The 24,572-nt window shown below is 39.8% G+C and overlaps 2 protein-coding genes across 7 annotated transcripts in view; both read right to left on the reverse strand.

The window, feature by feature from the left end:
• Positions 1-4,308: 4,308 nt before the first annotated feature.
• phlda1 (pleckstrin homology-like domain, family A, member 1) lies at positions 4,309-7,088 on the reverse strand. 2 transcript variants are annotated; one of them, XM_077006575.1, is made up of 2 exons: positions 6,182-7,088; positions 4,309-5,459 (listed from the first exon to the last, which is right to left on the reverse strand). In XM_077006575.1, exon 1 carries the CDS (start codon positions 6,652-6,654, stop codon positions 6,202-6,204), a length of 453 nt encoding a protein of 150 aa, XP_076862690.1. In that variant the 5' UTR covers positions 6,655-7,088; the 3' UTR covers positions 4,309-5,459; positions 6,182-6,201. The 2 variants fall into 2 exon arrangements, with proteins under 2 accessions (XP_076862690.1, XP_076862689.1); XM_077006574.1 differs by having other exon boundaries at positions 4,309-5,485.
• A 1,824-nt stretch (positions 7,089-8,912) lies between these two features.
• nap1l1 (nucleosome assembly protein 1-like 1) overlaps positions 8,913-24,572 on the reverse strand; it is a 63,803-nt gene continuing 48,143 nt past the window's right edge. For 2 of the 5 annotated variants that reach the window (XM_077006572.1, XM_077006570.1), the window contains exons 7-15: positions 23,584-23,712; positions 23,346-23,417; positions 23,125-23,264; positions 22,864-23,009; positions 21,388-21,407; positions 21,006-21,128; positions 18,661-18,693; positions 17,730-17,780; positions 8,913-10,034 (exon numbers count right to left, since the gene is read on the reverse strand). In XM_077006572.1, coding sequence (XP_076862687.1) covers positions 9,996-10,034; positions 17,730-17,780; positions 18,661-18,693; positions 21,006-21,128; positions 21,388-21,407; positions 22,864-23,009; positions 23,125-23,264; positions 23,346-23,417; positions 23,584-23,712 — 753 coding nt within the window. In that variant the 3' untranslated portion in view covers positions 8,913-9,995. Of the gene's footprint in view, positions 10,035-17,729; positions 17,784-18,660; positions 18,694-21,005; positions 21,129-21,387; positions 21,408-22,863; positions 23,010-23,124; positions 23,265-23,345; positions 23,418-23,583; positions 23,713-24,572 lie in introns of all 5 variants that reach the window. The other 3 variants (XM_077006571.1, XM_077006569.1, XM_077006573.1) reach the window with 2 other exon arrangements.

The raw sequence follows: 24,572 nt of genomic DNA on the forward strand, positions 1-24,572 counted from the left end.
TAAAACGTGAGCTAGAAGGCAGTGAAAAATGAATGGAAGTGGTTGAATAATTTCTATCTATCAATGGATCATGCTTATCGAGTTTGGTGGCTTTATCTTGAGATCTGATAAAATGAGCGCAGTTTGAAAATTGGCTCAGTGAAAGTCTATGGCAGGGGTGTCAAACTCATTTTCACCGCGGGCCATATGTAACTTATAAACAGTGTTGCGTTAAAAATAACGGCATTAGGTAACGGCGTCATTTTGTCAGTAACGGGATAATATAATAGTTACTTTTCCTGTCGTTACAACGCCGTTTACGTTACTGGTCATTAAAAGCAGTGCGTTACTATATATTGATATATATATATAGATTGATACTAATGTGAGCGGACCGCTGCCCAGGCTAGTGAGGAGTAACAGATCTCAATAGGTCACAGTTCTCTGTGTAACACCTGTTTAACTTAACAAGTCAGTAAGCGATTAGCTAAGGCAGCGTTATGATAGCCAATCAGAGCCAGTGTTTTTACACGCGCCCCGAAGCACGCGAGTGACACGACACAAACGGAGAAGAGGCCGAAATGGCTTCAGAAGCAAGCCGAAGAAAATTAGCATTTTCAAGACGATACAAACATTATTTAAGAAAATACTTGAAGTTCCTGAATGTCTACCAGACTGGGTATTTGATTTATTTAATTAAGAATAAAGGTTTTATTGTTAAGTTTACTTCTGTTGTGAACAAACCAGTTGTCTCAGGTTGAGAGAATTTAATTTAATTTCATAGATGTAAATGCACTTTATATAGTGTAACTGTTTACTTTTTTTTTCAAAGATTTGGGATTTTAAAGGATTTTATCCTGCACTGGTCTGTGGATGTGCAATAAATATCACAAGTTAAACAATTTTCTGATCTGCTCATTTCAACTGACTGAAAACTGCTTTAAAAAAAAACTTAATTAATTGGCATATAACCTTTTTTTAACTGTAACGCAAATAGTTACTTTCCCTGGTAATGAGTTACTTTTATTATAGAGTAATTCAGTTACTAACTCAGTTACTTTTTTGAACAAGTAGTGAGTAACTATAACTAATTACTTTTTTAAAGTAACGTTCCCAACACTGCTTATAAATGTACCTACTCCTTAATGTTAAATACCTCTGAATTTATTACTTATTCAAGTTACAAATATTACAGATATTTTTGCGTAAATGTAAAAAAATGTTTGCTTGTTGCTGTTATTATAACATAAATCCTTTAACTTTGTTAGGTTATGAAACTCACATTACTCCATCAATCAACGATCAAACTATCCAAGTGAATAAAGAAAAATTGATCAAATATATCACATTTACTTTGTTCAAAACTTGAAATATCAAATTACTGTGAAAATAGCGATTCTTTGACAATTCCTCGTTTTTCTTGATGGCTAATTTTGACATACTTAGCTCCGTGTTTGGTCGCAAAATGCCGACGTATTGTACTCTTTTGACAACCGCCACTGCTTCATTCCCATTTTTCAGTGAGGGAAATAAGTATTTAGTCAGTCACCAATTGTGCAAGTTCTCCCACTTAAAAAGATGAGAGAGGCCTGTAATTAACATCATAGGTAGACCTCAACTATGAGAGACAAAATGTGAAAAAAAATTGAGAAAATCATTTTGTCTGACTTTTAAAGAATTTATTTGCAAATAATGGTGGAAATTAAGTATTTGGTCACCTACAAACAAGCAAGATTTCTGGCTGTCACAGACCTGTAACTTCTTTTTTAAGAGGCTCCTCTTTCCCCCACTCATTACCTTTATTAATGGCACCTGTTTGAAGTCGTTAACAGTATAAAAGACACCTGCCCACAACCTCAAACAGTCACACTCCAAACTCCACTATGGTGAAGACGAAAGAGATGTCGGAGGACACCAGAAACCGAATTGTAAACCTGCACCAGGCTGGGAAGACTGAATCTGCAATAGGCAAGCAGCTTGGTGTGAAGAAATCTACTGTGGGAGCAATAATCAGAAAATGGAAAACCTACAAGACCACTACTAATCTCCCTCGATCTGGGGCTCCACGCAAGATCTCAGCCCGTGGGGTCAAAATGATCACAAGAACGGTGAGGAAAAATCCCAGAACCACAAGGGGGGATCTAGTGAATGACCTACAGAAAGCTGGGACCAACGTTACAAAGGCTACCATCAGCAACACACTACGACGCCAGGGACTCAGATCTTGCAGTGCCAGACGTGTCCCCCTGCTTAAGCCAGTCCATATCCAGGCACGTCTGAAGTTTGCTAGAGAGCATTTGGATGTTCCAGAAGAGTATTGGGAGAATGTCATATGGTCAGATGAAACCAAAATAGAACTATTTGGTAAAAACACAACTCGTCATGTTTGGAGGACAGTGAATGCTGAGTTGCATCCAAAGAACACCATACCAACTATGAAGTATGGGGGTGCCAACATCATGCTTTGGGGCTGTTTCTCTGCAAAGGGACCAGGACAACTGGTCCGTGTACATGAAAGAATGAATGGGGCCATGTATTGTGAGATTTTGGGTGCAAACCTCCTTCCATCAGCAAGGGCAATGAAGATGAAACGTGGCTGGGTCTTTCAGCACAACAATGATCCCAAGCACACTGCCAGGGCAACAAAGGAATGGCTTCGTAAGAAACATTTCAAAGTCCTGGAGTGGCCTAGCCAGTCTCCCGATCTCAACCCCATCGAAAACCTTTGGAGGGAGTTAAAAGTCCGTGTTGCCCGCCGACAGCCCCAAAACATCACTGCTCTAGAGGAGATCTGCATGGAGGAATGGGCCAACATACCAGCAACAGTGTGTGCCAACCTTGTGAAGACTTACAGAAAACATTTGACCTCTGTCATTGCCAACAGAGGATATACAACAAAGTTTTGAGATTAACTTTTGTTATTGACCAAATACTTATTTTCCACCATTATTTGAACGTAAATTCTTTAAAAGTCAGACAAAATGATTTTCTCAATTTTTTTTCACATTTTGTCTCTCATAGTTGAGGTCTACCTATGATGTCAATTACCGGCCTCTAATCTTTTTAAGTGGGAGAACTTGCACAATTGGTGACTGACTAAATGCTTATTTTCCCCACTGTATCTGCATCAATGTTTCTCTTCCTGGACATTTTGGGATCATTATTTGTTATTGGGAAAATCGCATCGATATGGAAACACTGCAGTGTCGAGATGCCGTCAATTTGCGGGTAACATAATTGTGGGAAATGTAGATTTTGCTCACTTTTACTTTTTTTTTTGGACAATTTGGCTTTTTAAGCTCTCGCGGGCCACATTTGGTTGGAGACACAAAAAGGGTGGATGCAGGTGGTGTATCTTTCTAAAAAGCACAAGCAACTCATTCGGGTATGGGGCAGAGGTTACTACAAAGTTTGCTGGTTCTATCTTAAAAAGCTGTGGACGAAATAGCGTTTCAAAAATTTTGGGGGAGGAATAATATTAAGAAGAATAAGAAGACCAGCAAGTTGGCTTTGTCAAGTCAACTTAATAATAATAAGAAGAAGAAAAAGAACAGCAAGTTGCACTAACTTAATAATAATAAGAAGAAGAATAAGAAGAACTAAGTTGGCTTTGTCAAGCCAACTTAATAACTGTGTATTTCATATATTTTATATGAGCTCTGTTTTGTACCAAAATGGATAAGGGCAGCTGGTACAAAAAAATTATTTCTTCCTGTTGATGACACTGTTTAAGCATTCACTATATATCATTACATGATGATTGCATATGGTGAGTTTGTAATAAGGTAATGTGATTCCATTCATATATTTTTGTGTTCTTATCAAAACAACACCCTCATAGGTGAGCAGAAAATCATGAAAGGAAACGCGAGTTTGTGGATGATGCATATGGAAGTGTTTTGCTATCCAATATTCAGTCAATTTACCAGTTTACCCTCCCCCCATGCTCTGAGGGTCTGCTGGAATTCCAACAGGCTTTGTATCATGTCAAATGCATTCACACACACATACTCATAAACATGACTTCATCAGCACTGCACCCCTGTTGCTCGGCCACACATACTGATGACATCATCTGACTCTCTGTGTCTCAGTCCAGCACATGGAAAGCAGCTATGCACTAAGACATGATGAAACTGTAATAGTGACCAAGGGTCACATATATTCATCCACACCCCAGCACAACATTTAAATGGACATCACCCTGATATAGTGCATTGGAGTTAATAAAGTTAAGCAGCCATTGCAGCATGCAACCAGCACTTCATCTTGGTGGTTTCATTCTGTTCTGTTTTATCCAACTATACGGAATGGACAGTTAAGGCAGTATTATTGCTTACTATCAAGTTTATTAAACCTTAGTACATAGCAGACTCACTAGTACATAACCTCTCAGCTCGTGGTGTGTGTCACACTCAAATCCGTCCCTCTAGGAACATAACATTTAACTAACAAATCCACTTGTTACAGGTGATTGTGCTGACAGGGAAATATCCTTCTAGTAAGTAGCTTCTTCTTTTAGTATAGGGGAAAGACTGAGGAGATCATAAGCTAAATGCCAAGAGATACAAGAGACTCAATGCTAAAACGGCAATACAGTGTACACACACATCCACACTTTCTTACTCAAGAAAGTGTATTTCTTACTCAAAAACAATGACTCAAAGACTCAAGGAAGTGTCTGAAATGGAATGTATATTTAAAAGATCACCACATCTGCACAGTTTCATGGGCATCCATTAAAAAAGAAACAATTTCATAATTTCAAATTAAGTAAAAGACGACTCATGTAGCAGGAGCAATAACCGCAATCTTATGTGTTCCACACAGATTAACCTTCAAACAGATTCCAACATCTTACCATCTAAATAATTAATTACTCAAGAGATTCTCCCATGAACATCAGGCTTTACAATGGTACTTCAAACAAATGCAATTGTAACATTTAGCAATTTAACAATGACCAAATTTCAAAATATATTACTTTCTAAGACTACTCTTCAGCAGTTGATCGATTCAATTTTGTACCATTTCTGTGAGCTGCAGCACAGCTTCTTTGGTTTGATAAAAGAGGAAGCAGTCATTGATGGTTGTTGCTGTGTTCCTGCATATATACATGCACTTACAAATCTAATGTAAGCAGTCTATCAGTGTAGGTCATAATGATGACAAAATTATGAAAACTGCTTATATTCTTCCATACAGTACAAATAATCTAATGTAGAATATCACAGTACAGTATGCAAGCCTTAATAGTCTGATTTAACTCAACATTCATACACTTGTCTGACAAAATTTACATAGACATAAATAAATAAATAACCAAAGATGGAAGCAGGACATTGTGGAACTCATTCTCCTATTGAGAACATCTCCATATGTTGTTGGTGATCTCGATTAGATCTCTCTGGTCCAGGGAAATACGTAGATGCAGAGATGTCTGAAGAAATAATGAGTGGAACTCAGGAGCTTGGGAGAGTCTGCAACGAGTGAGTGTCCATTTAACCTGCAGACACAATACATTACAGGCAACAGAGTTCACTGGTATTGGAACTATAGATAGAGGCTGCCCTTTTACATTGGTGAAGACCAGCTCTCAGATCCTGGCTGTCTGAATGTGAACTAGGTAAACCAACAGAACTAGGATATTTACAGATGGATTAGCACCATTAGAGTGATATCCTATTCACACACACTCACAATGCTGTGAGCAATCTGCATGGTGTCATTTCACTATAATTCTTTAAAGCTTTGAATATCACGATGGATACAGGGCACTTAATAGTTAACATAGTCATAGATATACAGCACACAGTAATTGGGTGAAAATATGCACCCTAAAATGAAAAGATAAAGGCAAGAAAGCAATGTCATTTTCACATTGGGGACCGATAAATGCTATATTATATATATATATATATATTACAAATATTCCTTGCTTGAGTGACAGTAAATTCTGTTTAGGGGTTAAGGATTTTAAAATTGAAAAGCATGCGACAGTACACTGAAATTGCCGAACAGTTGTGAAGCGCATAAAAGCGCTCCATCCGACATATGTACGCGCTAAACCATTGTAATTACGATAATTGAGACTGAACCTTAATGGATATCAGATTGTCCTGGAAATATCTGTTACACCTTTTTAGGCAAGGGATATTCCCTTTCAATAGACGCAAAATCCCTACCCTATATGCATGCTTACCGCTATGTGCAATCAGTCGCTTACGCAGCATTATGCGAGTTTCTGAGCATTTTTTGTCCCGGGAGCTGAACCACAAGCAGCTGTTGTTTCTGTCTCGTGGATTTCACAGCGAGGATAGCTTGCCGATTTTTGTATTGTACCATCTGCAAAGTTATCTCGGCATTCCAGCCTTCGTCTTGCGGACACCTAAAATCTATCTCCTTGCCTTCCGACATAACGACTGTAAAGTAGATGTACTTTCCCTTTCTCTCGACACAGTCGACGGTCTTCATGTTGGCAAAATGCAGTTCCTTCACTTTACCCATGTCGTGATTGTGGTGGTGATGATGCGGGTGATCGTGCTGTTTCGGTGGATTAAGCAGCAGTCCATCTTCCGTCAGCACGCAGTGTTTCTTCTTCCACAGCTGGAGCAGCCCGTCGCTACGCTTCTCCATTAGACCTTCTTTCAACACCTTTCTGCCGTTCTCCAGCATATTGTTCCACAGTAACACACAGCAACAAAGATCAATATATTTAAACTAGTGTTAAGTGAAACAACATTGAATGCGAGTACTAGCTTCTTGTGTAAAAGCGGACAACAGTGGAAGTGTAGAAGGCGCTCTAACGACAGTGATGTGTAGCTTGATTGTACTGGGATTTTCTTCTGGGCTAGGTCCGCCCTTTAGTATGGCATACGGAGAAAGGCGTGGAATTGGTGCAGGCTATCATTTAAGACTGGACAGGAACCGGTGCATATAACAAGACCGAATCAGCTTGCGGAGAGCTTTAGGCAGACGAAGGCGCAAAGGACAAAGTCGTATCGCATAGCTATAGAAGAAACATTCGTACCATCTGACCACAAAGGAAGGTGACCGAAAGCGTTTAATAAACGGCTTACAAATAGGATGTTTCGGGCTGAGGTCCTTGTGCACACACACACACACACACACACACACACACACACACACACACACACACACACACACACACACACACATATATATATATATATATATATATATATATGTGCATACACAGGAGGAGTGGTCGGATGTGTTCCTGTGGGGATGCAGGATCTGTTGTTTCTCCGAAAAAACCATGGGGGACAACAAATGGTGATTTACCTCAAGAGGTTCCCATGTTTAGTGTGGTATGTTTAGTCTTGTTTTGCAGCTGTGTACTGGAAAAGGTTATGTTAACAGTGTAAGATAAGGGGGGGGGGGGGGGGGTTATAAAAGGGAGAGGTTTGTGGGTGCGGGGGGTTATAAAAGGGAGGTTTGAGATGCTGGGGGGGTTACAGAAGGGAGATTTTTGTGGGTGCAGGAGGCTTCTTCTGCTCTTTTCTTCTCCTGCTTCTTGCTCCTCAGCTTATTCCTTGCACCGTGAGGCAGCCTGCACCGGTCGGTATTTTACTAGTGGTTTTGGCACTGTGAGCAGGTGCCAGGTCATGCTGAAAAATAAAATTTTCATCTCCATAAAGCTTTTCAGCAGATGGAAGCATGAAGCAGCTGGCATGGCACCCCAGACCATCACTGACTGTGGGTACTTGACACTAGACTTCAGGCATTTTGGCATTTCCTTCTCCCCAGTCTTCCTCCAGACTCTGGCACCTTGATTTCCAAATGACATGCAAAATTTGCTTTCATCCGAAAAAAGTACTTTGGAACATTGAGCAACAGTCCAGTGCTGCTTCTCTGTAGCCCAAGTCACCTCTTCTCATTGTGCAGCGTTTTCTGCCAGTTTCTCCTTCCCACAAACTTCCCACTGAGGTGCCTTGACACAGCACTCTGGGAACAGCCTATTAGTTCAGAAATTTCTTTGTGTCTTACCCTCTTGCTTGAGGGTGTCAATGATGGCCTTCTGGACAGCAGTCAGGTCGGCAGCCTTACCCATGATTGCGGTTTTGAGTAATGAACCAGGCTTGGAGTTTTTAAAAGCCTCAGGAATATTTTGCAATTGTTAATTTGTTGAATCAGATGACTAGGTTAATAGCTTGAACCTTTTCATGATATGCTAATTTTGTGAGATTTTGGGTTTTCATGAGCTGTATGCCAAAATCATCAGTATTAAAACAATAAAAGACCTGAAATATTTCAGTTGGTGTGCAATGAATCTAAAATATATGAAGGTTTAATCTAGTATGGTTACGTTATTGTTTTATATTTTGTTGGATATTGAATAAATCTGGTTAATTGTGTAGCTCCAATCTTCCTTGGTTACAGCTATACTGGGCCAAATGAGCGCATTATTAGTATCAGTTAAAAGGTAAATTAATGCCGACACCAATTTCCTTTAAAGTATCCCATCTGCTGCGCATGTTTATGATAAACCTCTGACAAAGCAGGCTATTGTTTATAGCAAAGTACTTTATAAAGTTGGTTAAGTATATTCTATAACCTGCACTGATCCATTTGAGAAGTGAAGTAGTAAGAGATTCTTACCAACTATAATTTGGAGTCAGATATTTTATCAAGTTTTATGCACGTCAATCCTCCTTCTGCACTTATTTCTGTCCTTGGTTGTAGGCAAGCAGGTAGGTTAGTTAAATCTCCTAAGTAAAACCCCTACACACCCATAGCAAAGGTAGAGACATCACTTCAGTGATGTGTAATTGGTTTACACCAATTACAGGGGGACCTCAAAATGGAGTGGACTGCACCAAGTCTGGACTGGGACAAAAAAAATCGGCCCTGGCATTTTTGGTCCCACACTATGTGTGTGAACCCTAATAAATAAAATCAGCATGACAGTACACATTTAACCCATTTATTTAATGAATACACATCCACGGACAATTATTGAGTACATTAGTATTCTGTAGCATGGCATTTCACTTTGACAACAGCTGCAGTGGGTGGCAGATAGACCCATGCCTGCTTTATACAGCCAGCGACCCTCCCAGCCTGTGTGCACTCACTGTTCAGAGGCTACAAGCAAAAGGAACACAGGAGTTGGCATGGTAGAGGGCAGCATTTCTCTTTCTGCTTTAAAACTACTGAGTTGAGCTAGGAAAAAAGACAAGCTACAAAACCTTCAAGACTTCACATGCACATCCCTTTAGAGTGATGGACATGCGATGCAGAGGCTGGAACATTACCCTCAGAACAGGGGCTAAAACAGCCTTTCAGTCTTAAGCTAAATAGACTCCTCTAGCCAGTCTTTTCTTGATTTGTTGCATCCACGTGCCAGGATGAAAAGGCTGGGACCCTGCCTAACAATCTGTGTCAAAAGGCCCTTTGTTTTTTCCTCAACACTGGAAGGCAAGCAAGTTGGACCCATTTAGGGTCATTCAGTTGTGAAAGGGCTGCCAATAGAACAGGGTGCCCAAGATAACAAACCATAAAATGAAACCAATTAAACCACCAGGTTGAAACATCAAGTCTGGCGTCAGCCAATCACTGCACAAATTTAAGTTAAAGATGAAAATCTGGGTCAGGTTTCTATAACTTTGTTCACCTCCAATGCTTCACCACAGCTGTTGTCTAAGTAATACAAGAAAAGACTTCGCGAGAACCCAACTAGATTAGCAGTGAAGAAAACTTGTCATGCTTGAATTTTGTGCATTCTAACTTTTACAGAGAGGAGGGTGAAGGTGAAAAATGAACCAAAAGAAGAAAATGAACGGTGGTGGAGTCAAGGTAACAGGTCTAGTAAAATGCTAGTGAATGAGCCAGAGCTCCCAATATATTGAGTTTGGGTTTTTTTTTTTGTAACAAAAATTGCATTTTTTCCTTAATTATTTCTACCAAGAAAAATACAAAACATTATAAGGCGGTAAAGAACTATGTTTGAGAAGCAGTTACAGTGCACGGGATCCTGACTGAGATGGACACCATCACTGCTGCTTACACTCTGCTGGGGGATTGGCATCCTTCTGCAAAACAAACACACACACACACACACACACACACACACACACACACACACACACACACATGCATCAAATGCCCTTTGCTTCACTGAGTTCAAAACAGAACACTTCAATAATTATGTAAATGGTTCAAATGTGAAGTGTTTCCGAACAGAACTGGAACTGTTTGGAGGTCGGGATTTACAATAAAAATACCAAATACCATTATAATTTTAACACAATGCAAATGTCTGCTTTATTCAGGTATATGTAGGTTTGCAAGGTTACAAGGTACACACTCTAAAAAACAGCAGTAGAATCTCAGAAGTAGTGTTGCAACCATAGGAGATTTTCACGGTTACATATATTATTGACCCTTAAATAAATTACAACAAAATTTTTTTTTATTGTTCAATGAACCATTTATTGTAGAAACCTGGAACTATTGTATACAAAATGTCTCCTTAAAAAAAAAAAGAAGCTGTACAACCTGGAGATGATCTCAAAAGTTGATACTCATCTTATTACATCATTGATTAGGGCATGCTCAGGTAGTTCCAGATCTGCCTGTTATTTCTTGAAATCTCTTCTTCCAACTCTGAGAAAAACCTTGAATCAAGTGTCTGCATGCTCTGACAGCAGATTCCACCCTTTGGATCTTCAAAACTTTGTTAACAGCCAAATTTAAATTGTGGCCGAAACAAGTGAGCCAAACACAAGGGAACTCTGAAAAGGCTTTCTTCATGTTTGTTGCATTATCTGTGATAATTCCACAGATGACACAATTGCGGTGGCTCTGCCCATGCGCGAGGGCCCCGCCCGCTGTCACGTCGCGAGGTCGTGCGCTTCTCGATTTTTGTAACATCACGCGAGCCGCGCATCAGCAGAATGAAAGAAGTCATATTTGCAGGGTTCATACACCATAATTCAAGCACTTGTACGGCAATTTCAAGGTTCATGTTCAATATTTTACAGCACCTTCAGCTTAATTAAATTACATATTTATTAGGGGTGGGACGGGATAAAATTAATCGAATTATTAGAAGCTTTGTAATTAATTAATCGCATTTTAATCGCATTTGAGTATTTAACATGAGAAATATTAATTTAAGTTTTAATGATGAATTAATGAACATAATCATAAACTTCAACATCTTGTTTATTTTTCCACCAGTCTACTACACAGACCAATAGATGAGTGCAGAACACAGAGCAAACAGTTTTCAGAACACTGGAAATTCTGACCAAAAATGTTGTTTAATTTTGGGAGTTTTGCTCAGGATATTGGAAGAATAAGAAGAACTGAAGTAAATCAGATGATGTTTAACTTTTGACTTTCTTTAATTTCCCAGGCCTCTGCCACAGGCATCTCCATAGTGCCTAGAATTGGTCTTCTGCAAGCTCAAAGCAAATGACTGGATCTTCCATTCATCATCTATAATATGAGCTGTCACACCAAGATAATTCTTGTTACTAACAGAGGCTCAGTGATCCCCAGTCAGAGCCACATTTGTGGCGCTCTTCACAATAACCTGTTTTAGTTCCCTTTCCTCATCATACAGCTGCTGGATTTTCTTCCACATTGTCTTTCTGGACGGCAGTTCGTAACTTGCATCAGCTGACGCAATTTGCAGCACTTCTTGTAAAGCCTGGATTATACTTTCGCGAGTGAACGTAGCGCGTGACTCCGCACACCTCGCGCGAACGGCGGAGACGTTTAAACTTGCCACGTCTTACTTAAGCCTGACCACATAGAGCGTCTACAGTCCACAACAATCCATCTCGCCACTGAATTGGTCAATTTGTCTAGGACTTTGACATGTGGTCGAGTGTTGACTGGCGACACCGCTCATACTAGGAATACATTTAGCAGCTAAGTTATCATTACTGACCTGCGCGTTAGCCCCAACATGTTTTGCGTTGAGGTGGTAACGAAGGGTGCAAGTGCTCTTGTGATAAGCGAACTCCTTCCTCCATAAAATGCAAATAACACTATTTGTGTTGGTACTTCCATCTGGACGTTTCTTGTATTTAAATTTCCCATCCACCAGCGTAGCCTCTTTAGTCATCTCCATCATGATCTTATTGTGCGTCCATATAATCTGTATGTCTGGAACTCGTGCACCGATAATCATTCCACAGTGCAGAAGTGTCTCATGCGTTAAAATGCGTTAATTTGTTTAGTTCGTCAATTTCTCTGTAATTAATTAATCGAAATTAACGTGTTAAAGTCCCACCACTAATATTTATACAAATACACATATGGCCAAAATGACTCGAAATAATTCGCTTTTATCACATTAAAAGAGATGGTACCATGTTTGGTAATAGTAGAAGAATATGTGTATACTTGTATTTATAAACGTAGTATACAAGCAAACTATTCAGTCAGATAGCTATTTGTTGTGAAACGAAATAGTTACTACTTTTCACAACAGGAACCCAATGCAACATAAGAATTCGTAAGGTAAATGTTTCTTTGCCTGTTTTACAAGGGGTTTTCTTTTCCACTGCCACTTATCGTTTCGGAGAACAGCACAGTAAAGGACGCAAGTATAAACACTTCCGCCATTCACACAGGTTCGCGCGCAGTGTGCGGAGTCTCGCGATACGGCCAGACGCGAAAGTATAAACCAGGCTTAACACGGACATGTGAATCCATCGTAGCATGCACTTCACGGCTACAGGCCAGCACCTGTGTACCCAAAGTTCAGATGACTCAGTACTTTTGCGGGCGCTTACCGCATGGGTTGTGCACAACTACAAAGAGGTTTTATTTAGGTTCGGATTACAATTATAAACGAGACACCTAATTTGAGCCGCACAGCGGGGTGGTGTTCTTGGAAATGGGAGAACAGGTTTGACGTATTCCCCACTTAAGCTGCACCTTTATGGCCACATTGATTACAAATCGGATAACCATCCTCGGGTGCGTTCGGCGGGTATCCGAAATAGTCCCACACTGCTGATTTTAGTTTAGCCTTTGTTTTAGGTGGACGGAGATTTGTTAAGTCTGATGCACTTTCTGCCATTCTCACCGTTGTGTGCTGAGTAGCTGAACCGGAGCAGTTATTTTTAGACGACTAATCACAGATTAATTTTTATTAGTCAACTAATCAGATCACATGTTAATTGACTTTAAAACATACAGCTTATCGTACCAGGATGCAGCTGCTATTATACAAATTATCATTAGATTTCAGCTATATGCTAACTAAAAATTAGGGGTGTATTCAACTAAGGATTTTCATAGTCGAATCTGATTTGTCAGCTTTTCCCTTTAGTCGACTAATAGTCGAATTGGGTTTATTTTATTTTTTTATTTAGAGCAATTTACACGGGATCCCATTCTCATTCAGGACTTTTTTCCTCTTCAAAGTAAAAACCTAAAACACTCATATAAATGAATAAACACGGTAGGTTGGCTTTATTCAGCTTTTATTTATTTACTTATTTATTTTTAATGAAACGTTAGAGGACATTAACCGTCAGTGCGCATTGAGCATATCGAACTGTCAGACAGGCACTGTGCAAAATGTCAAAAATATTTTAAATAAAATATGCCTGCCTGAAAATATTTAAAAATTGCCACACAACAGCAAAAAAATATGAGGAAAGGTTCAAGTAACGGGGTTTAAAAGCAAACAACAAAAAATGTTTATAGGCCTACTTGTCGAGACATGACGAGAGGACACGACCGAAACAACAAACGGCTGAACTGTTTTTTTTTTTCGCCTTACGCATTTTAAATGGTTATGCCATGTTGGTGGTTGTCGTGCAAAATGAAAGACGTTGATGACATAACTTTACATTGTTTGATTCATCTTTATCTTTTTCAAAAATACTTTTGAAGTTTTTTAGTAGCCATTATAATCTCGGCAGATGCTGCGTATTCTGTAGTGTGTTCAGCTTCGCTCGTTTGGATTGTGCAACAGCAGGGTGTGATTTATTAATGTGTAGTAAGGAAGATGCCTATTGTTAATGCGCAAACATCATTTTTAAATATTTATTAACAGAAATTAGGATGATTTTATTTAACAAAAGGCTATAAATAGACATTTCAGGTGACAACTACTGCTTAGCTGCATCCTTGGGCACCCCCATGTAGTTAGAATGGTACATTCGACTGACGTTCATAGTCGACTAGGGGGTATAGTCGACTATAGTCGAATCAGTGACTATTGCAGGACACCTCTACTAAAAATAAAAACAATTTATATCATAGTTCATTAAACCTTTAATGAAATATGCAGCTTGTTGCAAGAAACAATTATTAAAATAAGGATAAGGCACTGGCTTAAGCACAAAAATAAATACACACACACACACACACACACACACATCAAATTAGGTAGGTACCTGAAACTAAAGCAGGGGTCACCAACCTTTTTGAAACTGGGAGCTACTTCTTGGATACTAATTATTGCGGAGGGCTACCAGATCGATACACATCAATCGAACGAAAGTTATTGAGCGGGGGGTGGGGTGGCGATTGCTAAACGGGAAGACCGCTAGCAACAGCGGACAATCTCTAATAGTAGCCAAAAATAAATAAAAATGCAGCTCACTGGTGCGTGGCACTATAGTGAGCTATTTTTTAGAACAGGCCCTCGGGCGACTCATGACCAGGGGTGGAAAGTAACTAATTACATTTACTCACATTACTGTAATTGAGTACTTTTTAATGAGTAATTTGTAATTTCCTGAGTAGTTTTTGAAATATGTAATTTTTACTTTTACTTGAGTTCATTTTGGCCCAAGTAGTTTTACTTCACTACATTTGAACGCCCTCACATTACTGAGTAAAAAATATTGATGGTGAAAAATTAAATGCAGGCAGAAATTTAAACTTCTGAGTCCCAGAACTGAAGGCCAATTACGTTGCCTTGCCTTGCGCGCGCCCTTTCCATTGCCTCATAATCAGGTCATAATCTGGTGCACTTTTTTTTCCAAAAGGATGAGATTGTTCTACCTTTAAATCTTCTATCTATCAGGTTCTGTTGGATCCTGTGGACATTTTATTGTGAAAAGTGGAATCCTGTCGGCACTGTATTTTGAATAGTTGGATCCTGTGAGCGTTTTAAATAGTGTAATCCTGTGCGCATTTTGTTTTATTTTGAGATGTTGGATCCTGTGGTCATTTTATATTTTATTTTGAGTTGTGGCAACCTGTGGGCATTTTATTGTGAATAGTGGGATCCGGTGGGCACTGTATTTTGAATAGTTGGGTCCTGTGAGCACTTGCTTTTAAATTGTGGGATCCTATGAGCATTTTTTAATTTTTGATGTAGGATCCTGTGGGCATTTTATTGTGAGTAGTGGAATCCTGTTGCATTTTAGTTTGATTTGTGGCATCTTGTGGGCATTTATTTTGTGTGCATTTTGTTTTTTGAATAATTTGTAATTTAAATTTCTTTATTCTTATCATAGTGTTATCCGTTGGACAATTGGACTGAAAATTGTTTGCACTTTATGGTACAGGTTGTGACTGTCCTTGTGCTGTGAGGAAGTATGTTCCTGAGCCCAGCTGATCTTTTTGCAAGTGTGGATGTGCACTTAAATACGCTTTGAAATCGATTAAAACATCTTGTGCTGAATTTGGTTCATGATTGATCCATGCATTAAATAACTGAAAGTAACTAAGTAACTTTTACTCAAATTACATTTTAAATGAAGTAATTTTGTACTTTTACTCGAGTAAATTTTGAGATGAGTAATTTTACTTTTACTCTGAGTAGATTTTAGGCAAAGTAATGATACTTTTACTCAATTACAATTTTTCAGTACTCTTTCCACCTCTGCTCATGACGTTCTTGCAGGCGACCTGTTGGTGACCCCTCAACTAAGAAATTATTCACAAAAATAAAGTTTTGGTCTCACTGACATTACAGAAAACACACAAATGCGTGCTAAGGCTAATGAAACAAATCGCCATCACTAATGTTAACTTTTACAGCTACCACAATAAGTAAGTACTAAGTTAACGCTCCGTTTACACTAACTTTAGCAGCTAACTAGCAATTTTGATTAGAGATGACGGTCCCTCTTAATCATGGTCACAATCAGCCACAACCTGCTTCCATTTCAGGTGCTCGTGCATCGTGATTGTGCTGCCGTGGAAGGCAAGTTCTGTCTTACAGATATTGCATTGCACGCGTTTCTTTCATTTTCTTAGTGATCCCACACTTTTGAGTTCCGTAGCCGGGTAGCCATGATACCACAGCCTGTCTGTATAACGTTCTGGGATGTCATCCACTACCGCGCATGTGTGTCAAGGACAGAAAGGGAGATGCAGCAGTGGAAACTGCCGCAGCAGTTTAGAGAGAAAAAAGTAAATAATAATAATAAAAAAACAAACCAAAACCCCAAAAAACGACGCATCGACTATTAAATTAGTCGTCAACTATTTTAATAGTCGACATAATCGTGACTAGTCAACTAATCATGGCAGCCCTATGTCTGTCTCTCTCTCACACACAGTCAATAGTTGGTGCCTAGCACAGTATAAAATACTAATATTGCTTTATGGCAATATTTGTGTCACTGATATGATGGGCAGTTTGAGGATAAACATTATGTCAAATAGATCATTTGGTTCAAACTGAGCATCAGAATGGAGAAGAAAGGTGATGTAAGTGACTTTGAACGTGGCATGGTTGTTAGTGCCAGGTGTGATGAACGTTCAACATGTCGAACCTTCAGGCAAGTGGGCTACAGCAGCAGCAGACCACATTGGGTGCCACTCCTGTCAGCTAAGAACACGAAACCGAGGCAAGAATTTGCACAGGCTCACCAAAATTGGACAATAGAAGATTGGAAAAACATTGCCTGGTCTGATCAGTCTTGATTTTTGCCGCGACCAGGGCCAGAATTTGGCATCAACAACATAAAAGCACGGATCCAGTCTGCCTTGTATCAATGGTTCAGGCTGGTGGTGGTGGTGGAATGGTGTGGGGGATATTTTCCTGGCACACTTTGGGCCCATTAGTACCAATTAAGCATTGTGTCAACGCCACAGCCTACCCAAGTACTGTTGCTGACAATGTCCATCCCTTTATGACAGTGTACCCATCTTCTGATGGCTACTTCCAGCAGGATAACGTGCCATGTCATAAAGCGCAAATCATCCAAGACTGGTTTCTTGAACACTATGCGTTCTATGCATTATGCGTTCACTGTACTTGAATGGCCTCCAGCCACCAGATCTCAATCCAATAGAGCACCTTTGAGATGTAGTGCAACAGGAGATTTGCATCATGGATGTGCAGCCGACAAATCTGCAGCAACCGCGATCATGTCAATATGGACCAGACTCTAAGGAATTTTTCCAGTACCTTGTTGAATCTATGCCACAAAGGATGAAGGCAGTTCTGATGGCAAAAGGGGGTCCAACCGGTACTAGCAAGGTGTACATAATCAAGTGGCCAGTGAATATAAAATCAAATGATGTGATCACTCCAAATACGTGCAAAAGGGAAAGCATAAAGAAAAAATGCAGGATGTATTCCAAGAAAATCTAATTAGAGTTTAACAAGTATGATTGTGGTCAGTAGGAAAAGAGCAGTCCCTGAATCACTCATCCCCACAAAAAATCTATATGGAGTAATTTGTGTAGCAGAATGATAAGAGAAAGGTGTTTGAGAATGCTTGAGATGCACTGCTCAGTATAGATTTTATATGTTGAAATATTCAACGTGGGCATAAAGGGAGAGGCCATACCTTTGGGTCGTAGTCTGGATCATTCTCTTCATCAGCCTCCTCCTCACCCTCCTGCTTGCAGATGTATGCACATGCACGGACACACACACACACACACACACACACACACACACACACACACACACACACACACACACACACATTAGGACAAATGACAGAAGACTAGAACCGGACAATGGACATGTATAAGGCCTGGTTTATACTTTCACGAGCGACCGTAGCGCGCGACTCCGCCCACCTCGCACAACCCTGCGCGAGCGGTGTAAGCGTTTATACTTTCGCAAGCTTCGTGAGCGTCACTGCAGTGTTCTCCGAAACGATAGGTGGCAGTGGAGAATAAAAAACCCCTACAAAACCGGTGAAAGAACATTTTTACCTGACCAGAGACCGTGTATGTATGTATTATATATATATATATATATATATATATATATATATACACACACACACACCCCAGGCATCAAACGTAAATATGGCTTTGCAGTGTTGTCCGAAACGATACGTTAACAAATACGAGCCTCTTGTAATTCCAGGACGAAACAATGGGCGTTTTGAAAATAAACAACCATTAAATAATGTGATAAAAAAGCGAATTATTTCGATTCATTTCGAGTATATGTATAAATATTTAACTTAATTAAGTTTAACGTGCTGGGAAATAAGTGACGTACAAGTGCTTTAATTCCACCTTGTAAAGGTGTATGAACCCTGAAAACACGACTTTGTCCATCGCGCTGAAGCGCAGCGCGTGGCGCGCGCGAAGTTACAAAATTCGAGAGGTGCACGACCTTGCGAACGGACAGCGCGCGAGACCCTCGCGCACGGGCAGAGACACGGCGATTACATCATTTTCGCCGCGCGGACCCTCACGCTGCGTCAAGTATAAACCAGGCTTTATGGTCATGCCTATACACATGCATGCCAAACTCACCTCGTCATCAGCCTCTTCTCCTTCTTCATCATACTAATAAAAAAAATAAAAAAAACACGATGATCAATAAAACAATCCCCAATCCATAAAGAGAAACTCATGATTGAGAGAACACAGGCATTTGTTCTGGAATGGAATGGATGAATCAAAGTACAAGGCCATACCACACCCTATTCTTGTGCTCTTATAAAAACAAGAAACAGAATAAACTACCCAAGTCTTTTATGCCAACTGCAGAGCAAGAAAGCAAATCTAAGACAGAAATACTGTTCGGTGCCCACAGAACCAAAACACCCATTGGCTGTTGTAGCCAAGATCCTGAGTAGTGCTGGGCGGTATACCGGTTTGCACCGAAAACCGGTGTTTATTTTTGTTATCATAAGAATTTTTCATAAACCGGCCAAACCGGTTTAAATAGCCTTCACGTGTCCGGAATGCAGCACGGTCGTTAATTGTTTCTCACGGGACACTTCTTATTGCTGCGCCGCTAAGCAAACATTCAACAGAGCGCAAATCTAGCTTGCTGAAAACGAGGGACGTTCTGAACCACAAATTCTACCAAACATTGAAGTAAAAGCTGATGCCCCAAAGGAACTTTTGCCAAAGAAGGGAGCAGTGTGTTGTCAGGAAGTACCGTATTTTCTCGACTATACAGTGCACCTCAATACAAGTTGCACCTACAATGTTTTAAAACATTGGAAAATGTTTTATAAGCCACACCGAGCTAAAAGTCGTGTATATCTACTGAACTGAATACATTTAATTGAACTGATCAGTTTCTGAACGGTGCCTGTAGATTTTAATGTGCAACAGTTTTGGCGTTCAGCCGGTGTTGAGGCGAATTCCGACTCCCCTCGTTTATCCGCATAAAGACGCTACAGATTATATTGTCTATTTACGTTTCTATGCATAAATAAGAGCTAGTTAATGATCCATCACAGCAAACGGCATTATCTATGTCCAAAGCCACACTGGCTCAAGGGTGTTAATTATTTTAAATAAAATACACACTGGCTACACCGAAGTTCACCTCTGACCACATGACTTCGCAGTATTACAGCAGTATTATGTCTAAATATTTAGTTAGGACAAAACTAGAGTTATAATCACTGTTACTCCCTAATATCATCTGTAGCGTCTTTATGCGTGTGCAAACAAGGGGATTCGGAATTTGGCACAACACGTTCATTTGAAAACATTTCTCTGTCGTGCCTGCTGCTTGCATGTGCTAAATGAAAATGAGCACTTTCTTCTTTGATTTACAACTTTCTCCTACCACCTGATTCACTTTCTGCTCTGTCCTCTGACGGGTGAAGAAAAACCTACAGAAACGTCGCATCTCATTATAAGTCGCATGGTTAAAACCGTGAGGGAAAATACGGGTAGCAATCGCTGGATCTCCGCTGTGGCGTGTCGAGGGTGTTCCTGCAAACATAACAGCGCTGAAGAGCGGGTCATCCACCTTTACAAGGTTGAATTCAAGCACATGTACGGCACTTTCAAGACCCATTGTCAATATTTTCCAGCACCTTTAGCTTAATTAATTTACATATTTATACAAAAAATGAATGAAGCGAAATGATTCACTTTTTATCACATTAAAAGAGATTAAAAAATAAATAAAAAGGTTTTGTATTTTTACTGCAACTGTCATGCTATATGATTCATTCATTACTTTAGTGCTACCATTTGAAAACTGATCATGCGAGGCCATGCAAATCTGTATTACATGTAATACTGTAGCATCGGTCCAAAGGGGGACAGCGCTACTTCCCATGAGCCCATACGGCTCCGGTATTGGTTCCTTTTATGTGTAATGTTGGTGCATGTATTTATTAGTTATGTATTTGGTTATGTGTGTTATGTAGCTTGAGTCCTTTTATGTAGTTTTACTGTACGAGTTGTTCCCTGCCGTGTGTGTGTTGTCCTGTTGTTAATGCCATTCTCTCATGCGCTCTGAGTTTGAGTCTGTTCTGCGTGATCATGGCTTCATGCGTGATTACGTCGCTAAGGCAATTTAAATAAGAGCCCCGTTGTGTTAAAATTGATCGGCTTCCTGCTTCTTCCTACACCACGCCACAATACTTGGGTGGAGACATTTTTCTAACAGTGGAATAGGGTACTATTAACCACTCTACTGCAGTAATTCTTTTTGTAATCAATGCAGTTAACACATCACGCATTGGGGGAAAAACCATCAAAGACCATGAAACCGGTATAATTTTGAAAAATACTGTGATATAGAATTTGTCATACCGCCCAGCACTAATCCTGAGAAAAGGATACTGACCATATAATTTCAAGGGATATGTATAAAGGCAATTGCCTTAAATGCTTATACTCACATCATCATCATCATCCTCAATGGCCTCCCCAGTGAAGTACAAAACTGCTCTGGGCACTATGCGCTCACGAATGAAATGTCCAATCTCAAAGTCTGCTGCCAAGACAGCCTCAGAGTCCTCATCCTAAGTACAGAGTGAGTGTAACAGGAAAAGATCAGGTTGCGTACAATCACTTTAACAACTGTAAACTATAGTTGCTAGAATGCTGACAGAGCCCTTATCTATTATCATAAGTCACAGAACCTTCAAAATCATTCTTATGAATTATTTTAAGATTAAAGATGGCAGGAATAAGTCGACTTGTAAAGTGCTTTTTTTTTCTTACAACAGCTGCTGTCACAAAGCAGCTTTACTGGTCAATATGTCAAAAGAATTTACTTACAAGTTCTCCGTTTTCTGGTACTGAAAGAAAAAAGTACACATATTAATCTCAGTTGCTTAATATGCACATGCATCACAGAGGTAAGGACCTCAAACTAGCTCGTCATGGCCATTAAAGTATTGCTTTCAAAAGTGACACTCGGTAGTTTAGTTAACAGTTAATTATATACAAACTAGCAACATATATTACTTATCAAGTCTTACAATTAGACCAACTTTGACTCCAGAGCAAACAAAAAATTGTTCTGTGTACACAAAGACAACACACCCCTGGCTCTGGCAGTCAAGATCCTGAGGAAAAAAGGTTGCAGACTGCTTCACTCCAAGGGGTAAAAGCATTTGTAAAATCACCTTACCAAAAATGTTTTGACACATTTATTTTTACTGTAAAGAAATATCTTGGGATACATTCACTTTTCCAGCCTAAAGTGACACCAAATTTTAGGGCCTGTGTGGTACACAAATCCAATGAGTAACTTTCAAATGTAAAAGATCAGATTCTTATTAGATTTCTCTCAATGTCTTCATGTTTTGTGCTGGAATTACAAGAGGTGGTATTTGACGGAGTGAGTAGCATCACCAGCAGACGTAATGAATCTGTCGTGGATAACGTAATGTTGGCCCCCCTTGTCTGTACAGAATGGACCAGCCCATGTGATTGGGGGGAGGACTTGGATGAGTTAAAACGCAGGAGAGATCTACAGTGAGGGCATGAAGAACGTGATGCCTGAAGAGTATGGAAGAGTCTTAAACACGGGAACCTTAACAAGTGGACTGTTTTAATCTGATGTGCACGTTGGTATGCTGCAGATACTACAGATAAAATATAAAACACTAGCTGGAATCTTTGTCCCGTGTCTGTTTGGCGAGGCCTCTGCACTCGACAAGACCAAGACATTTCCTGCTTGTATTTGTAATGTAATACAACGAAACTATTCAAATCGTTATTTATGAAATAGTAAGAATTTCAAGCATTTTCAAGTACTGTAGCCAAAAGACCATGGAAAATGAAACATTGAAATTCATGAATTTTCAAGGATTTTAATCAACCGTACAAACCATGCGTTTCAGAGGACGGATCCATTCACAATCCAGACAAGTACATTTGCAATTATGAATGTGAAATGAAAGATAAACAGATGCATTGTGGATTGAAATGTGAACAATCCCTTGATTTTGTAATCAATTGATTTTGTGATCTGTAATATTTAGTTTACTAATGCATTCATTAGTGCCCATTTGAGTCACCTGGTCTAAACCATAGTTAATGATAATACATGGGTATCATACCATTTGCTTGCATTACAGCAAACAAGAAAAACTGGTCATTGGCGGAGGAGAAAATAAGCCCACTTCATTCTGTTCACATGCTATCGACTGTGGTGTTTGATTTGAATTATCAATGTAAAGATATAAAACTGAAGCAACAGCAGTTTCAAAAATGGCACATGCACACTAAGGCACAGCCAGTCTGTACCTTCAGGGGGAGAGAAGAAGTTGAAGAAGGAGTCATTGGGAACCGTTTTGGTGACAGTTCGCACCGTGCCTCGACCCTTGTGCTTTTGTTTCTTCTTGATGGTTTTCAGTGTGACATTTTTGCCCTTGGTCCAGTCAATTGTGCATCTGGTCACAAGAAAATAGCAGCAGTCAGCATCAATATTGGGTGGCCTAAACCCCCCCCCCCCAAGAGGTGTACTCAGTGAGGAGGGTACACAGCAAAGAGCACAGAATGTCCTACCCTGTGCAACCCATGATCTCAGGTCCATCAAAAGAGAAAGGGTCCGACTCATCTGGCTCTGACCTCATCTTGTAGGTTTTGGTCAAAAGTGTATTTGTGAAAAAGTCATTGGGCTCAAAGTGGAATTCTAATATGAAACTCTGAAGGAACAGAAACAATTCAGAGTGAACACAAGGAATCAGTTTATTCAATCTCAGTAGAACACACCTACTTTTACATACCATTGGCTGGCCTGCATCAGAGAATTTGACTTTGATATCTTGCAAGTGCTTGAGAATTGGTTCATCATGTTCCTGAGGGCAACAGTAACATACATGTTGTGGCAGTGTATGCAAAGGAAATGCTTGCATTTTAGCCCACTAGGTGGAAGCAAATTATATATGCATTATTGCTGATTGACCTAGTTCCATTGTACACATGGCTACATCCCCATCATGCCCGGAGAATTCCCCTGCTTACCTGCAGCATTTCGCTGAGAAGGTCCACATTCTTAAAAACAGTGAGCCAGAATTCAGGGATTCCTTTGGGGTCTTCCTTCTCCTCATCTTTCTTTTCATCCTCTAGTTTAGCCTTCTCCTTCATCTCATCCTGGGACAGTGAGTGAGAGTGTAAGAAACGGAGTATGTTATGGGATTTTTAAGAAAATGTTATGGAGTCTGTGAACAACTTAAACATCATGAGTGCCAAGTGTCTCCTACAACAAGACATTTCTTGGCAATTCTCAGCTGTACGAACAACAGAGCTGCTTGTAAAAAGCACAGGCGCAAGAAATATATATTAATGACAATTTAGTACAACATACCTTTTGGTACAAATGGTAAATGGCTAAAAAACATCTATTTAATCCAGACTAGTCAGAATAAGTATTATAGTAATATAGCATGTATTACTATACAAAAAACAGAAATCCACACCACACCTAAACCTAGATCACATTCTAGTTCACTTAAATGTGTTCTAATAACAGGCTATAAATGTTAACAGAACACAATAAAATGTACATGATTGTTTTAAAATTCTTTGAGGATGCAGTGCCAGTTAAAAGATACACTATATTGCCAAAAGTATTCGCTCACCTTCCTTGATTCACATATAGCTAGAACAGCTTCAACTCGGTCCACAAGGTTTAGGAGTGTGTTTATGGGGATTTTTGACTATTATTCCAGAAGCGCATTTTTGAAGTCACATACTGATGTTGTACGAGAAGGCCTGGCTCTCAGTCTCCACTCTAACTCATCCCAAAGGTGGTCTGTGGGGTTGAGGTCAGGACTCTGTGCAGGCCAGTCAAGTTCATCCACACCAGACTGGAATTGTCCAGAATGTCTTGGTATGCTGAAGAATTCAGAGTTCCGTTCACTGGAACTAAGCCCAGCTCCTGAAAAACAACCCACACCATCATCCCCCTCCGCCAAACTTTATACAATGCTGTCAGCCGTTATACTGGCAAC

Source organism: Brachyhypopomus gauderio, chromosome 5, assembly GCF_052324685.1.
Source record: "Brachyhypopomus gauderio isolate BG-103 chromosome 5, BGAUD_0.2, whole genome shotgun sequence".
Classification (NCBI taxonomy): domain Eukaryota; kingdom Metazoa; phylum Chordata; class Actinopteri; order Gymnotiformes; family Hypopomidae; genus Brachyhypopomus; species Brachyhypopomus gauderio.

Bases quoted from the DNA above. Each gene is read 5' to 3' on its own strand.
- phlda1 (XM_077006575.1), bottom strand. From the start codon at position 6,654: ATGCTGGAGAACGGCAGAAAGGTGTTGAAAGAAGGTCTAATGGAGAAG.